This window comes from Astyanax mexicanus, chromosome 12 (genome assembly GCF_023375975.1).
Source record: "Astyanax mexicanus isolate ESR-SI-001 chromosome 12, AstMex3_surface, whole genome shotgun sequence".
NCBI lineage: Eukaryota > Metazoa > Chordata > Actinopteri > Characiformes > Acestrorhamphidae > Astyanax > Astyanax mexicanus.
The window spans coordinates 18,065,428-18,083,031 of NC_064419.1; the positions used below are offsets into that span (position 1 = coordinate 18,065,428).

General features: G+C 36.1%; 1 protein-coding gene across 10 annotated transcripts in view; it reads right to left on the bottom strand.

The window, feature by feature from the left end:
- Positions 1 to 17,604, bottom strand: part of espn (espin) — a 101,639-nt gene that overhangs the window by 20,897 nt on the left and 63,138 nt on the right. For 4 of the 10 annotated variants that reach the window (XM_049485545.1, XM_049485542.1, XM_049485544.1 and 1 more), the window contains 3 exons: positions 13,542 to 13,782; positions 9,180 to 9,239; positions 1,773 to 1,918 (listed from right to left, as the gene is read on the bottom strand). In XM_049485545.1, the coding sequence (XP_049341502.1) occupies positions 1,773 to 1,918; positions 9,180 to 9,239; positions 13,542 to 13,782 (447 nt within the window). The remainder of the gene's footprint in view (positions 1 to 1,772; positions 1,919 to 9,179; positions 9,240 to 13,541; positions 13,783 to 17,604) is intronic. The other 6 variants (XM_049485551.1, XM_049485547.1, XM_049485548.1 and 3 more) reach the window with 3 other exon arrangements.

Consider the following 17,604-nt stretch of genomic DNA (forward strand, 5'->3'; position numbering starts at 1 on the left):
TATAAACAGAACTGTCAAAAAGAGCATACAAACGGCTTGTTTAAGTTCATTTTTATGTTCTACTTGCATAAATTATATCGTTAAAGGCCAATTTTTTCTGCTTCAAACCTAAGCCGTAGCCTTCACGTATCCACCGAGAGTACTCTACACAGTGGAGTGCGTTTATACTTCTGCATGCACAGAGGATGGTAACTAGGATAATAATAGCCCTAGCATGTTTTTGTTTGTCAAATGTCTGGATGCATCATCTTTGTATATTTTACTCACACATGACGTGACTAGCACTGCTGAGGTAAATCCATGCCTAAAATTGTGCTGTTGAGTTAAATGTATTGTAAATTGGTGGAATGAACACTGGGATACTAAATGTTTCAACCAAATATGTTACTTTTATTGGTCTTAGACAAAAAAATAAAAAATAAAAACAGTGCATCCCTAGTTAAAACTATATAAAAAGAAAACTAGTGATTAGTTTGCCTTCTGGAAATTCACTTTGGCATTCTTTTAAAAGAGGACAAAAAAACAAAGAGAACAGTACACAGAATTGTAAAAACCATCAAATGCCATAATACTATGGAACATAATATGAGACTGAACGTCATCAATACTGCCCACATGCAACTTGCTCTTACATACATTTACAGCTTAATGATTTGCAACTGACATGCAACTACTGAGAAGTGTAGCCCTGTTATATAAATCATGCAACTACTGAGAAGTGTTGAATGTAGCCCTGTTATATAAATCATGCCAGAAAGCAAACAGTTCTACAGTCTACTCAACAGTCTGGCTGTATAATCTTGACAGGTTATAATGTAAAATTTCTTATAATGGTTTGCCACAGGGTACACAGTGTTCCGATCTTGTTTTGTAAGATCTGGTTCCTGCGACCCCAAATTAACGCTTATTGATGTACAGTACCAGTCAAAAGTTTAGATACATTCTCATTATTATTTGTTCTTTATTTGCATTATTTACCACAATGCATATTAATATTAAATACTTATAATCTATGAAGGCACACACATGCAATTAGGTAACAGACAATACAGTGTTTGGCCTTCGCAAACACCTGACATAAAAACCCAACCCCGGTGATTTGGGACAAGTGCAGAGTGCAGTGTGAAGGAAAAGAAGTTAATAAGCACGCAGCACCTACACAATTCCTTTAAAACAGTTCTACCTCATCAAGCAGACTAAAAGAATGAATCCCAAGAGTGGAAAAAATTGGGCATCAAAGCATTTTTTTGTTTACTTTATAATTCCATATGCATTTCTTTATAGATTTGATGTTAATCTTTAATAATAATCTACAATAATACAAATTAAAGAAAAATACATGTTATGAGAAGGGGTGTCCCCAAACTTTTGGCTGGTACTGTATGATATTTTAGGTGAGATTGTAATAAAATTTAATCTGAACCATGTTCTGACTTAGGGGGTCCAGAAGAAATCAGTCTAGTCTAATTACTTTAAAATAAGAAAATTCTTAATACATTTTTTACTATAATTAAAATATGATGTGTTTACAAGCTAGAAACTACTAGAAACTTGAAACTAGCTAGAAAATATGTGCTTAGACAGCTAAAATTGATAATACAGTAATAGTAAATACATTTTAAATATTTAAAATATTTAAAGATAGACAGTTGGACACTTTTTAAATAACATTTAGATGGTTTAGATTATTAGCAAATAAATATGCTACAGAAATCACTCTTTTTTACTTAGTTTGTGTGTTTTTTGTATGAGAAGAGCAGGACTTCACTTACATTGTTCCCTCCACCGCTACTGTTGGAGAAGACGGTTGTGTAGCCTTTACTGTGAGGCGTGGGCTTCAGGCTCTTCCCAGCTTTAATTTCAGCCAGAAGCTCTGAGTTATCTCCAGTGGGGGACATCATGTTGAAGGATTTAGTGCCTAAAACAAAGACAGAGAGAACGTGAGGCAGGTAAAAGCAGGAGCGCGAGATCGAGAGAGAATGAACACATGGAAAAGAGCTCCAGACAATCGTCTCAGGTTGCCAAGACACTTACATAGCAGTTGATCAACAATGCTGTGTTTAAATATCAGTAATCTAGTTAAAATGTAAAAAAAAGTATAACCCCAAATTAGAAAATGCTTAGACACTATGGAAAATGCAAATACAAATGCTGTGTTTCTTACATTTTCTTTGACTTTCATTTAATTCTATTCAGAACGAACCTAAGTTTTTACGTTTTGTTTCTTATAACATATTTTCATTTATTAATTAATGTCAAATCCTTTATTTCAGTTCTGCAACACATTTCAAAAGTTAGGACCGAGTAATGTAGACTAAGAAATAAAGTAAAAAAAAAACTTAATAATGTGATTTCAAGTAATCATGTAATCATGATTTGGTACAAAAGCAGATTTTTTTTTATGTTAAAAAAATGCTTCTTAAAGAAGGACTGGAAGAGATCTGCACATTTCCCCCTCTAGAGTGCATAATATCATTAAAAGATTAATAGAATCGTTGGGACTTTCAGTGCATAAAGGGCAATGAGTGCAAACCTAAGGTGACAGAACCATCTGAGATTACTTATCATCAAGCACTATAATATGGATTTTATATTCACAAATATCCCTTACAAGCTTTACTGTGCAAATCAGGAGCTTAATATTACCCATGTCCAGAAGTGGCATTGACTTCTCTGGACTAAGAGACATCTGGGATGTTCCCTCACACACTGGTGTCCCTCACACACAGTGTGCCATATTGTATCGCACGCAATAATATCGGCAACATTTTTAAATATCGTAAGCGATATTATACTCTGAAATATCGTCCAATATCACATCAGGGTACTACGCTTTTGCTGTTTTCAGCAAAAGAAAAACTCACACTGTTCTCATTGAGACTCGATAATATCTGCCCAGTGAATTATTAGTGCATTTTTAATATCATGACATTCTGGATCATTGACTTTTGTTACAAATCTGATCATTTTTTTTTGTTTTTTTTTATATCTCAGTTAGATGTGTGCCCTACCATATTGAATGCAATAATAAAACTAATTTTTTATTTTGTTGCAGTAGCGTATTCTTGAATTTTTTTATTTATTCAGTGCTTTGTCATATTGCCAAGAGTATCGTTATCGCCAAAATACAATGAAATATCGCAATATTATTTTAGGGCCATATCGCTCCCTCTCCTACTGGAAACATACATTGTGGTTAGCAGATTAGTATTTCAGACCTTTTTTGGAAGACAATTCTAAAATAAAGATGAAAAAGACCATCCAGACTATTTGGAACAACTAGTCCAAAAGGCAGGGTCTGTCTTGGTACATGTTTATGTAATACCCAACAAATGCTGCCTTCAGAATCACATCTTTTACATGCATTTACATGCATCAAAAAGACAATGCAAAACCACATGATGCACAAATTATAAAGGCATGGCTATATAGAAAAAGGCGATGGGTACTGGACTGGCCTGCCTGCCTGCAGTCCTGGCCTGTCCCCAAGACAGTACTTATGTAAAAATTTTAAATGGGAAAGGAAAAATGACATTCCTGTAATGTTGCACTAATTAAGAGAACAAAACACTTAAAAGAAAATACTTCATCGCTTGCTATCATTGGTGCCAAAATGTATTTTTTTAAGTGCCACAAGAAAGAATGGCACATAACAATGGCACACTGCAAAAGGCTTTACAGTCCCAACTTTTTTTTAATTGTGTTGCAGTAATTAGTTGACCAGACAAGATAAAACAGTCAAAAGTAAATGTAAGACACACTACCATATTTTTTTAAATTATATTTACCATACTGTCCCAGCATTTTCAGATTTGGGGTGTTGAAACAATTCAAAGTTGTAGTGCAACTTCAGGTTGACTCATATGCAAAGAAAATCCTATGTGAAATTATGTAAAATGGTCAAAAACAGTTCAAGCAGTCAAATAGCATTTAGATAAGAAAATATCTATTTCATAAAATATATCCATGTGTGCCTTTGCATATGTCCAGTTGCATTAACTAAATGTGACCTATAAACATATTCTGCTATTATATCATTTATAAACCAAACATAAAAAGAAGCTCAAAAAGCAAGCACAATCATGTAAAATAACTCTGCAAATTATACTGAATACATTTTTTGCCAAATGACCAAATTAATCTTGATTAAATGCAAGATTAAAACATAATCTGCTTACGAAAGTGAGCTCAATTCTGCAAGTTTTAATCACATTTCCAAGTCTGGAACAAAGGACACTTGTCTAGAACTTGCACTGAGAACCAAAAATCCTAAAACAATGTTTAGCTGTGTTGCACATTAGGTTTAAAGTCCACATGTTTGTTTAATAAGTAAAAAAACAACATTAAAATACTAAAATACTATATTATATAGGTTTCTCTACTATTGAAAACACCAAAAATGTAAAAGAAACATCATTATTTTAAACCAAATCATAAGTAAAAGTCTAGCTGCAAAAAAGGCAAAGAACTTTGTTTAATCTAAAGTCTCATGGTATTTTAGCTTTTAAACATCAGCATTTTTTTATAAGATATAATGATTTCTAGGCCCATCACAAAAAAACAACATATTGTCACAACAACTTTAAGAGGGAGTTTTTTGAAAATACAAAGGAGAATTAATGAGGCTATAACAAGGCTATAAGTATATAACAAAGTTCTATTTGTGACAGGCCTAATTATTCCAAAAACTAAAAACTTAATACTCCACAATTCTTTCCGTACAAAACAAGTGAAACAAATCCTTTTACATTCTAAAAAACAGAAACTATACCTGTTGGTTTTGATTGAGCTCCTCTGCGACTTCCTGGAGATGTACACTATCTATCTTTCATAACTAATTTCAAAATAAAGCAAAGTTTAGCTGTAAAAAAACTGCCTCCTCTTCCAGAGTTCGAACCACCAACTTCCTCTCTCTGTCTCTCTCTCTCAGTGCGTCTCTCTGCCTCTCCCTAGCTCCCTTTCCCTCTTTCTGAAAAAAGCGAGTGTGGTCAGCGCAGGCCCATCGCAGTCGGGGGGACTCTAAAGAGATCAGTGCTAATCGACTTGGACGGCCGACTGCTGCCAAATTGGAAGTGGATTTCGAGTCTACTCTCTAACCCCAGACTCCCCCCTTCTCTTTCATCACTGGATTTCCTCCCCCATCACACACACACTCACACACTCCTTTTTAGCTTGCTCATCTTCTCATCACCTCTTTTCACCTCATCATATTCATTCCACTTTCCCTCCTTCACTGCCCCCTCCTTACACTATCCCCCTCCTCAACTCACACAGCACTCTAAGCTGCACTGAGGAGGATTAGTAGAAAAGACCTCAAGCAAAGTGTCAAACAGTGCTAGAGAGTAAAGCTGGACACACACACATACACACACACACACACGCACAACTTCTCACTAATTAGCAGCTTGAACACAAAAAAATACTCCCACAAACACGCTCAAGTAAGCTTCAGACAAGCAGACTGACCAAACATGCAACATATACATACAATCTGGCATATAAAACACAATACCTTCAGCCTTCTCATCCTGATAAATCCTCATAGTACAACCTAATCAAAGTCTAATAAGTCTAACAGCAGTGGTGCAGAGGATCCTCACGACAGATGTGTGTGATGTGGGAAAGTCTGAAGCCAGTGAATGAATGTTCTGTACAGGGTGTGGTGGAAACCTGAGTGATGCAGGCAGCGCTGATGAAAGCAGGGTTCAGTCATCAAGACCTTCTATGAAGGCAAACCCACAGACTGTTTATCATACAATCAAACTAGGCACGACTGATGCGCACATTTTGCCGCCAACAGCAATTCTGCTTACATTTCAGTTTGCTCATTATTCTGTTCAATTTCGCTTAGATTAAACGAATCTATTCTAATGATTCACATTCATAAATGTAAATAAACTGTCTGAAACAGCATGCATGTGCACACTGATATGTGTATGTGGTGGCTGGCTGATGACCCTCTTATAAGGAGTTTATCACCAACAGCACTAAGAGCATGTGTATAGACAAAAAGCTGCAAGCAATCTAACTAAAACAATCACATTCATGGTGCATGCTCACTTTTCAGAAAAGCATCAGATCTAGGACCACATGAATAGTTTTGTTCACGTAACTCAACCCACTCATTAGGACTCTCCCTATCACTAGTGATGCTCCAACAAAAGGAGGGTGGAGACTAGCACAAGCCTTCTCCGATACATGTGAAGTCAGCCACCGCTTCTTTTTGAACTGCTGCTGATGCGGCATTGCCGAGTAGCATCAAAGCGTATCGACTCAGTTCTAATACATCAGCTCACAGACGCTGTGTGCTGATCGACATCACCCTTTGAAGCAATGCGGGAAAAGAGCGTTATCTACCCACTCAGAGAGAGCAAAGATTTTTTTTCTCCGTCAGGGCTCTGGTAGCTGATGACAAGCTACATTAACAGGATTCAAACAGGCAATTTCCTATTCATAGTGGCAGTGCTTAACACGCTGGACCACTCAAAGCCCCTGTCCAAATCTGTTTTTTTAGATCATATGTGTCTCAGGTGTGTCGTTTGTATAGCTGTGTAAACAGCAAAAAAAAACAACAAAAAAAAAACACATGAAATCTGACATTTTCAATTCCCATTTAGGTCACTTCGATATGTGGTATTGAAATTGGATACATATCTGATTAGCAGCAATGCTACACTGTCTGAACACACAGTACGCAGCTGCAGTGTGTATAACCTGTCCATGGCCGAAAAACGTGTCCTTTTTACAGTGAGATGGAGCGAATTTTTGGTCATAAGCTCAGGTACTGTCTGAACTTATTTGTACATATTGAGATTTTGGTTTGAATTAAAGTGAAACTTAAGGTGAAGCATTGCTCTGTCACACAGACAGATGTCAGACATGGGTCCCATTAAAAGATTGTGTGAACATCCCAACTAAACATTAGATCTGATCAGAAAATCAGATTTGGACTACTTTTATCTGCTGTGTTAACATTGACCTAAATTGACTCAAATCTCATTAGAAAAGATCAGATTCAGCATTTCATACAGCCCTGAAAAATTCAGATCTGTTTCACTTCAGCCTTATAATGGGCTATGGTTATAACGAACCATAGCCCTGTTGTGCTCTGGTCTTATTCATCAAATGGACAAATGCCAACCACAAAAAAACACAAAAAAAATAAATAATACAGAAACAGAATAAGCCATTTGAGAATTCCCATTTAAATGTTAATTCAAATGCTTAAAGTTGCTCACGACTGGCAAACCATGTGAATGTTGCCATAGTTGAAAAGTGACTGTGAAAGTGTCTGTTCATGGAAGGGACAAAGAATGAACCTTAAACACTGTTGTCTCTTCTTTCAAAAGCAGATGTGGAACATGGACTAATTCCTAAAACTCAAAACTGTTACGAAACAGTCTTGGTCCTTATATCTACACACCCAAAGTTACATACACCCAGTCCACTTGTGAATGTGTAGCAGAGTTAAAAAAGAACATGAGGAATCAAAACCCAGAAAGTTGAGGGGGTATCCATGCTAGGCTAAAAGCTAACCAGCTTTACTAATTCTTCAACTGATTAACCTCACCCTCAATCTCACCCTTAAAGGTGAGATTGAACATTAATTTAGCAGCAAACAACATGTTTTTATGTCAAATATAGTGCGGTAAAGGCATCATGAGCAGAAAAAGTCACACAGTCTCTGTGTGTGTCTGTTGTTCTCTGCTCTGTTTCCACAGCGACGTGGACATTTTAGTCCCGCCCTGTGGAAACACTGGCTCTCACCATGTTTTATTTTGTCCTGCTCAAGAGACAGGTGAAAGGAAGCTTCAAAATATTCTTCCACTGCTTTTGCTGGGCCTCGCAACACCAAGCAAAGAACACAAACATGAAGAGAGAGGTAAGGGCACTAAATAGAAAGACTGGTTCTAAAGCATTGGTTTAGATCTGAGATGCTGAAGTAATATATACAATATATACAGTAACTCACAAATGTGAGCACATCTCTCAGATTTTTGTAATGTTTTATTATGGGACAACACTGAAGATATGTCACTAACACAATGTAAAGCAGCCAGTGTACAGTTTATATAACAGTGTACATTTGTTGTGCCCTCAAAATAACTCAACCCACAGCCATTAATGTCTAAATCACTAACCACAAAAGTGAGTATAACCTTAACTGAAAATAGCTCAATTGTGCCCAATTAACCATTTTTTCTCCCTGGTTTCAGGTGACTTGTTAGTGTTACAAGGTCTCAGGTGTAAATGGGGAGCACGCCTGTTAAATTTGCCATGCGTCTGTGTTATTTTAAGGGCACAGCAAATTTACACTGTTATGCAGGCTGTACACTGACTACTTTACATTGTATCAAACTGATACAGCTCTGGACAAAATGAAGATGCCACTTCAGTTTCTGAATTAGTTTCTTTTGATTTAGCTATTTATAGGTATATGTTTGAGTAAACTGAAAATTGCTGTTTTATTCTATTAACTTCACAAACATTTCTTCCAAATTCCAAATAAACATATTGTCATTTAGAGCATTTATTTGCAAAAAGAGTTCAGAAATCAATATTTGGTGGAATAACCCTGATTTTTAATCACAGTTTTATGCATCTTGGCATGTTCTCCTCCACCAGTCTTACACACTGATTTTGGATAACTTTACATTACTCCTCATCCATCTTCCTTTTGATTATATTCCAGGGTTTTCAATTTGATAAAATCAAAGAAACTCTCTGTACAATAAAATATTTATGTACTCATTTTGTGTGATACTGTATATACAATGTATAGTTTTAGATGCAAAATAACTGCCAACTAGTTTTATTGACTGTAGCCAAATCTTAGCTGATGTGAGGGTCCTGCGGTATACTGGCCTATTTTAATAATAGCATCTGAAACACAATCACACCAACTGAACTAAACAAAAAGATAACTACTGTTGAGGGACAGTTAAATTAAAAGTAACAATTAAAAAAAATCATGCTTGCTACAAATTCAGTGAAAACAAAAGAAATAAAATGTATCTTACTCAAATACCAAAACTACTGCAGTGTATATTCTCTTGACTGAATTGAAGGATTAAACAGGAAGGACACACATATAAATATACACACACACACAAACACACGCACAATTAAACACACACACATAGGAGAGAAGTGTGGGCTGGAGGGAAATGAATACTTACTCTTCCTCTGCCGGAGTGACTCTGGAGCAGGAGCAACAGAGGTGGAGGAGAGATCCCCTCCTTTAGAGCGATTGCATAGAGAAAAAGAGGAAGCAAGGTGGACAGCAGGTGGGCAAAAGAAAGACCAGGAAGGAAACCAAATTCAAGTCAAGGTCAAGGTTCATGAAATCGAAAGAGCAAAGGAGTACCATGAGTACATGGAATGATAGGTGGAGAGAGAGACAGGCAGCCCAGTACATCAGTGTTGAATAAACAAACGTCAGGATGAGTGTGGGCGGTGAGTTGGGATGACAGAACAGAGCAGTGAACACAAAAAAGGCAAAAAACAAACAGGATCACTAATTAGTGGATGAAACAAAGCGTGTGTTGTGTATAAAGGCAAAGTTTGCTTAGGGTTAAATAGTGTAAGCTGAAATGTAAGCATTTTAATACTGAAACAATAGAGATATAATAGAGCTATAGTGAATATATAGTGAGTAGAGGAGACAGTCTGACCTCACAACTCTTCAATAACAAATAAAAAACAAAGTGTGACTGAAATGAAGCAATACAAGCTTGTGGCTCCTTGTGAAGAAATGTTTAACACCTCTGACATAATTTTTATGCTTCACATTTAATGACTAACTATTTTTGATGAGGAAAACTAAGTATTTTCTATGGATCTGTGTTTTTTGGGGTCAAAATATATTAATAAAATTCACTTAAAGTTATAGACCACAGCATGCAAATAGTGTGCTGCACTAATGAAAATAAGTAAGCTGGCTATTTTTGTGCAGAACAGGTAATCACTGAGCTTCAGTAAGGTTGCTTACCATAGCTGCATAATTTATTACCACCACTGGCAACCCGCGTGAGCTTCGCATCAGGGGAGGTGCAGGAGGGGCAAAAAACTCTATAACTCGATCCAGTGTTTGAAAATGGGATGCCTGTAGCCATTTCACACACTCGCTCGCATTTATTACTGATCGTTTCTTTAAAAGTCACAATGAAGTGACCAGTTGTGAAATTTCCTCACCAATAAATGTTCCACAGTCAACTGTCAGTAATATTATAACAAAGTGGAAGTGACCACAAAAACAATTGACAACTTGTAGTTAATCTAAAATGACAGACCAGGGTCAACAGATGCAGAGGCGAATAATGTGCAGAGGTCTCCAAAATTCTTTAGCAGAATTAATCACTATAGACCTCCAAACTTCATGTAGTTTCAGATTAGATTAGATTTAGATTTCATCCAAGCCTTACATTACCAATACAATGCAGGTGAGTGAACACTTTTGGAGGTATAGTGCAGATATAATACTAGGGCATATAATAGGGCAGTTAAAATCCTTTAATTTTCCCAAAAATTGTCAGTTCCCCTTGTCAGATTGTAATAAGCAGTAAAGCCACTGCGCTGAAGTACATCGTTATACAGGAGTTTCAGTAACCAGGTCTGGAGTAGCATTAGCTATATCCGCTAACCGCTATTTCCTTGTTTAGAGGTGAGTATTAATGGCCTGTACAATTACCTGCTAACAGTTAGCCGTTTATGCTAATGCTTTAGCCTTAGTGCTGAATAAATTAAGAAATCTAAGCCTATTGAAATAAACTGAAGCACTTTACTCACCCAAACAAACAGTTTTGTTTACTAAGCTAAGCTTTACCTACTTTAGTTACCTAAATTAAAGCAGCGAGACCGGCTGAATTAGAAGTTCCTTATAGTGCCTCTTAAAATGCACCTTATAATCCAGTGCACCTTATGTATGAAAATAGAGCAGAAAATAGATGTTTATTCATAGTGAGCCTTATAATCTGATGTGCCTTATAGTGTGAAAAATATATTATATAGATATATTATTATATTGTTATATATATAAAAATACAATCCTGATTACTCCCTTTGAATCATCAGCCAGATATAGGTACGATTCTGATATTATCATGCATTCCTATGTTACATTTTTATTGTGTTTTCTATTAATTATACCTTTATTACTAAAATGTTATTATTGTCCACCACATATGTTTAAGAGTTTTATTATATAAATGCATAATTTCCAATTTAGTCCGATTTATAACATTAACCACAGACTCGAGTGTAATGAATCATCTATCCGTAACAATGCCCTTTAGCATTAGACAGTCTTTGCTGGCTGCCAATCCAGCCGTGTATACATCCTGGTTCTGCCTGCTGGGCAGCCACAACAGATTTGTCTGAGACATAGGCGCTCTGCCACAGCGATGGACAGGATCACTGTACAGCTATGCAGCAATACCAAGCAGTGCATCTTGCTGACATAATCCTGATCTGAAGTACTCACTAAGGACTCCTACTCTACCCACGACCAGAGAGATGTCAGGTGTCTCCTGGAAGAAGAGCAATTAAGTAAATGGTAGAACACTAAACCTGAATTCGAGGTAACGGTAGACCCCGCGCATAAATTTGTAAAGAGACATTCGAAAAGATCAACCCGGCTGCTCTCATGTTAACAGAGCGAATCTTTAAAAGATTTACACTGTGTGTCTACTGGGCTGTATGTCACATACCTTTCATTCTCTAGATGATTCAGTTCACAAGTTTAAAGCATAATTAAAGCTTAATTGTTTATTGCTTCAGACTCATAATTGAACAGCCGACCACTGGCCAGCTCGAAACTAACAAAAAAAAAAAAAAGTGTAACTAATTCTGTTACTAATACAATAATTGTGTAATTTCATTTAAACTGGACCAAACATAGATTAATAATAAAAAAAACTAAAATAACTCTCAGCCACTACACTTCAAAACATAAATTTCAAACACAGACACTCCAGCTGAAATTATGCTATGGGCTCTCTGTAAATCTGCGTAATATGATCATCCACTGTGATTACCTGAAGTAAGTTTTTACTTAATAAGGCCATACCAGGGACTCTGCCTGCATTTAATGAGATACTAAAACATTCCTCACAGCAATAGATTCTCAGCTGCTTACACAGTGTGACTGCAGCCACACACTCAGTCTTCAGGGACAGATTCTGGTGTGTCTTATCCTCAAAAAACCTGACTACGACTACAAATTCCACTTAAAAAAAAACACTCACAGCCCAACACTGACAGTACAGTTAAAAATTAAATTCACGTTCTTGTGTATTATGAACTGTGTTTAAAGTGATGTATCAGCATAAAAGTAATTTTGTATACAATTATAGAAAATGTTTCATGTTTTTTATTTATATATATATTTGATTTTATGATTATTTTTTTATACTGCAATCTGTTATATATTATAATATATACTGCAAAAACACCACTTTTTTCACCGATTCTTCTTATAAATCCATGACACATTTGAATAAAGAGTGTATTTTTGACATTTTATATATAACCAAACCAAGAAAAATAGAAAGGGGGTACCCATATTGGTGAGCACAATGAAAAACAAAATTGTATTTTATTTGATACAAAATTTATAAGTAATGCATTTAGATTAAGTTTTATATAAAATCATTTTTTACTTTTTTCTTTTTTTCTAAAAGTACTAAATATTTTCTGAAATCCTTTAAATTGGCTATTGCTATAAAACCTCACTAAAAATAAACAAAAATAGTGAAATTATTGCAGCATGTTATTTTATCTGTTAAGTAACTTAGTTAGACACCTTTACATTTTTTCAATCAAAGTTTCCTGCATTTTTACATTTTCATAAGAAAATGAAGTGTCATTTTTTAAACTACACAGACCAATTTTGGTATTCAACTAATTAATGAGGAGTCCACTGTTTCCATATCAGCACACATCTAATGGCAGCTAGTGAAAGTTTTGTAGTATTGTAGTATTGTATTGTAGTACTGTATTTTGTAGTACTGTTTTAATTACAATATAAGGCCACATTGAGTTATCATTTTAATAAAATTAAGCCCTTTCTTTTTTACCCAATAGGTAGGACTCATCAAGTGTTACCACAAGTGCTGGATGGGACTTTTTTATGTGCAATAGATCAAGAATAAAAAGTAAAATTTTGAATGCATACTTACAGAATTTTACTTTTTTAGCAATTCAGTCTAATTAATGAACACTCCATAATTTCACACCGTAAAATGTATATTTTAAAATATATATATATATTTTTTTTTTTGCCTCAATGATCAATCAGACCTTAGCCTAGTTTAACTACTACTGATACTCTTAGTGCAGATTCTGAAGTATGTGTTCATCATTACAAATGTATCCTTTTTCTTTGTATCTGACTGTATAGTATTTTGTATCTTTCTCTATTTGAACATTGCTCTATATATCAAAACTGAAACAAAGCAGGAGAAGGAATTAAGGAAAAAACAAGGAAAGCGCTGAGTGAGGTGGAAGGCTGCTGGGGAGTCGGAGAGTCAGAGAGTACTCACTGCTTGAGGAGGACGAGAGGCGGCGCTGGCTGGAGGCTCCTGAAGCAGCCGCGGTGCTCTGGGGAGGTGTGGGGATCTCAGCGGGAAGAGGAGGTGGAGGTGGTGGGGTTGGGGTGGGGTTTGCGTTGCTGCTGGGTAGAGGAGGTGGAGGAGGAGGTATGGGCAGCTCCTCTGTGGTTCCTGTTCCGTTCTCTGCAGCGGGAGTGGGATCTGTCGGCTCTTCCAATAGCACAGAACCCTGCTGAAGGAAGGCCGTTATTTTACTGTCAAATCACGTCAAAACGAACAGGGCAGCAGACAGTCAAAGTCAGACATCGTCAGCCTTTCTGCTCTGTTCACGATACTTAAGTTACATAATACTTTTATTGTGGTTTGCAATGATATCATGGTATTGTTAAAAAAAAAAACACTTTTTCTAAAACATGGTTTGGCTGCGTCCACTATAAATGGGATGTGTTCCAATCGCTACACTACCAAGCTAAGTGTAAAAAATAGTGCACCTCCATTAGACACGTGTTTAATAATGCTTTTTGGAGTATGAAGGAGTGTGGTTTGTGTCACAGATATAGATTTCTTTGGAAAATGAGCTACAACTAATAAAAACTCACTTATCAGCATCTATGGTTTAGGAGTATTTTGGGCAGAGCCTCAACAATAAGGCTTTGTTAGATGTAAATGGCTCATCTTGGTAAATTTCCATATTAAGACGGCAGCATAACAGCACTTGTATGGTCCCTGCACTTGTCACAATGCTCATAGCTAGGCCTGTCACGATATGATTTTTTTTTGTGGACGATATATTGTCCCAGAAATTATTGCGATACATTATATTTTTGCAATTTTAAGACAAGCAAAAAAGGCAACTATACACTTTTTAAAGACTTAATTTTTTATTATAATTAGTTTGGGAATTATACATTTATTTCTTTACCTACTTTAGTCCACACTGTGTGTATGGAGTCACAGTTATTGAAGCATAACTGGCTAAAATACTGTTCACTGTTATATATGTGAACAAACATACAAATAAACACAATAGACGATATCACGAATTTCAAAAAATATTGTGGTCATGTTCATTTATTGTACAATAAATCGATATTGCAATTATTGTGACAGGGCTACTCATTGCTATCTTACATTTCGCAAACAGTCTATTTTCGCATCTTGCATCTGAGTCTTTTAAATAGAAAAAGAGGCTTTCAAATACGTCTTTGCTGATGGACGTGGTGGTCTGGAATTGTACGTTTCTGCTGTATTGCTATCTTGGCAGTGAAAAACACAGATGCAAATGGGAGATTTAAGTTAATTTTTACACTCTACTTGCATAAATTAAATGAAATAAAGCATGCAGTATCACTTATCACATTTTAAATTAGTTCACTATCTCTTCATAAACGGCTAGCAGAACTAACTTTAGCATCTTTGGCTATTTTTCTGTGTGAATGTTACTCACATGTGCCTTGTGTAGGACTGCTGTGGTAAATACATGACTAAACCTGCACTGCTTCAGTACATTTATGATTTAAAAAAATCACTACTGATGTAGCAACCTAGTTAATTGTGTGACTAGACCACTTAAAATATATAAATGTAATGGTTAGAGTAGCACTGATGAGGTTAATAAATTGTTTTTAAAATTTATGTGAAATTTTAAATAAATATTTTAACATTTAAAAAAATTTGTAACTGCTTTTTTTGTTTTGTCTTTTTTTTTCTATTTCAGTGAACCCCTAATGTTTCCAATACAGTTTTAAACAGCAGGTAATTATATAAATCGCACAACGACCACTTAGCAGGAAATCAGACACCTCTCCTTCTCAATCTACACAAACAACGACAATACAATAGAGCTCAGTGCTGGCTTTAAACGTCTCAATGGGGTTCAATAGTTAAACGAAGATGATCCACTGGTTCAAAGGAATGAGGAGACATCTGTTGCTGTTAAGCCCCACAATCCTCCACTCTCCCAGCCTCAGGAGGCTATCATTTACGCTGTGAGTCCCTCCCTAACGGTCACATAGTTAATGAAGGGGGGCCTCCTCCCTCAGTGACGCGTGCCCCCACACCCCACAGCCTGACGCGTGCAGGACGCGTGCCGGGCGCATGCCAGACGCGTGCTTGTTATTCCCTCCCCCAACACAATAGGGCCCCTCCCCCTGCCTCTGCCACCCCCCCTCCATATGGTCGATTTCATGTTCCATATCATCATGCATGTCGCTGCTAATGGGTCTTTACCCAAGGGACACATGAAGAGCCATCTGGTCCACTGGAGTGGGCAGACTACCTACTGGGTGTCTAATTGGCTCAATGAAGATTACGCCCAGTAATAATGGGGTGGTAGGGCTGAGGGTGGGGGTGCACGCACTGCTGATACACACAGTCCAACATTAACCCTTAGAAATCATTTAAAATGCTTAATTACTATAATCAAGTTGATACTGTATTATTAAGCCTTTCACAATAACTGTTTTTGTCTGGCTGATATACTGTCCCAGAAAAAGAAAAATTAAGATTAGATTCTATTTAATTGTATTGTATGATATAAGAGCATTATAATGCAATTACACTATTTTACAGAGCAGTGAAATATTATAACTGGAATATAAAATGTTAAAATATCCAAAATAATTAAAATATGAATAAAATAAAACAGTTTTCAACATATCAGATCATTCACAATAATAAGCTTTCCTTGCTAAAAAAAGCAAATATTTAATCATTATTACGTAATATATATATAGCTATGTATTAATGTATTAATTACAATATTATTTAAATACTTCAATATAATTTAGCAAATTAAGTTTATAGATGTCTTTAGACCACAAGATTTCTGATAAATATTATTCTGATCAATAGGGGTGTGCCATATCATATCATATCATACGCAATAAATTCTCTAACATTTTTTAATTATCACATCAGGGTACTACTACTTTTTGGCTTTCTTATTTCTACTAGAGACAGATTATATCTGTCCAGTATCACTTATTTTACTTTAATCCTGGATATTTGGAGATATTTGGAGTGTATTATTAATATCATAACATTATGGATCATTGACTTCTGTTACAAATCTGATAAAATTCTCGTTTTTTTTATATCTCAGTTAGGGGTATTTATATCATATCGTATGCAATAATGCAATTCGATTATTTTTTTTTTGCAGTAGTGTATTCTTGATTTTTTTTTTTTATTCAGTGTTTTGTGATATCGCCAAGAGAATCGTTATCGCAAAAATACAATAAAATATTGTGATTATTTTAGGGCCATATTGCCCACCTCTATTGATCATATATACGGTATATTAATGAACAATGAACTATATGAAAATATATGAATAAAATATTGTGATACTGACTTGTTTATTGTTTCTTCCAAAATGAGGGGTATTAAAAAAGGGTTTATCCTGTTTTTTGTTGGAATCACTGTCTCTAATGTCCAGGAAAGACTTTTAGAATTTTTTTGTAAGGATCTGGCTGCATTCAGCCAAAGCAGTGTTAGTGAGGTCAGGATGTTGGAAGGTCATCTCATCCTAAAAGTGTTGGATAGAAGAACATCATTCCATAGACTACAGCTTTACACCCCTCTAGACTGTGTTTATCTGCCCTAGAGAGTCCTATTGGCAGCACTACTTTATAGGGACTACACAAGCTGTGTGTGTGTGTGTGTGTGTTTGCTTGCACATCTGCGTCAGTCAGCATTGGGTGCAACTTGAAGTAGCTGAATGTAGCTGGGTGTCCACAGACATTTGTACATATAGTGCATCTCTATTCAGCGTTACATTGATGGGAAGCGCTGATGCACACTAAGTTAGATACTGATCAATTTTTACTTTAATACTACACCTGCACAATAGGGCAAACAGACATTGCCATTCTGCTGAGGCCAATGGGGCATAGTTTCTGCTTTATGGCGAGAACAAAAGCCCAAGGCCACAACTGTCAGTGTTACGTAACATGATGGAGAGCTGAGCAAACACACCGCAGTGTTCATCGAACGGCGCAATAGCTTGTATGCTTTAAAAGCGGGGTAATGCCAGTGCTGGGCCACACCTTGC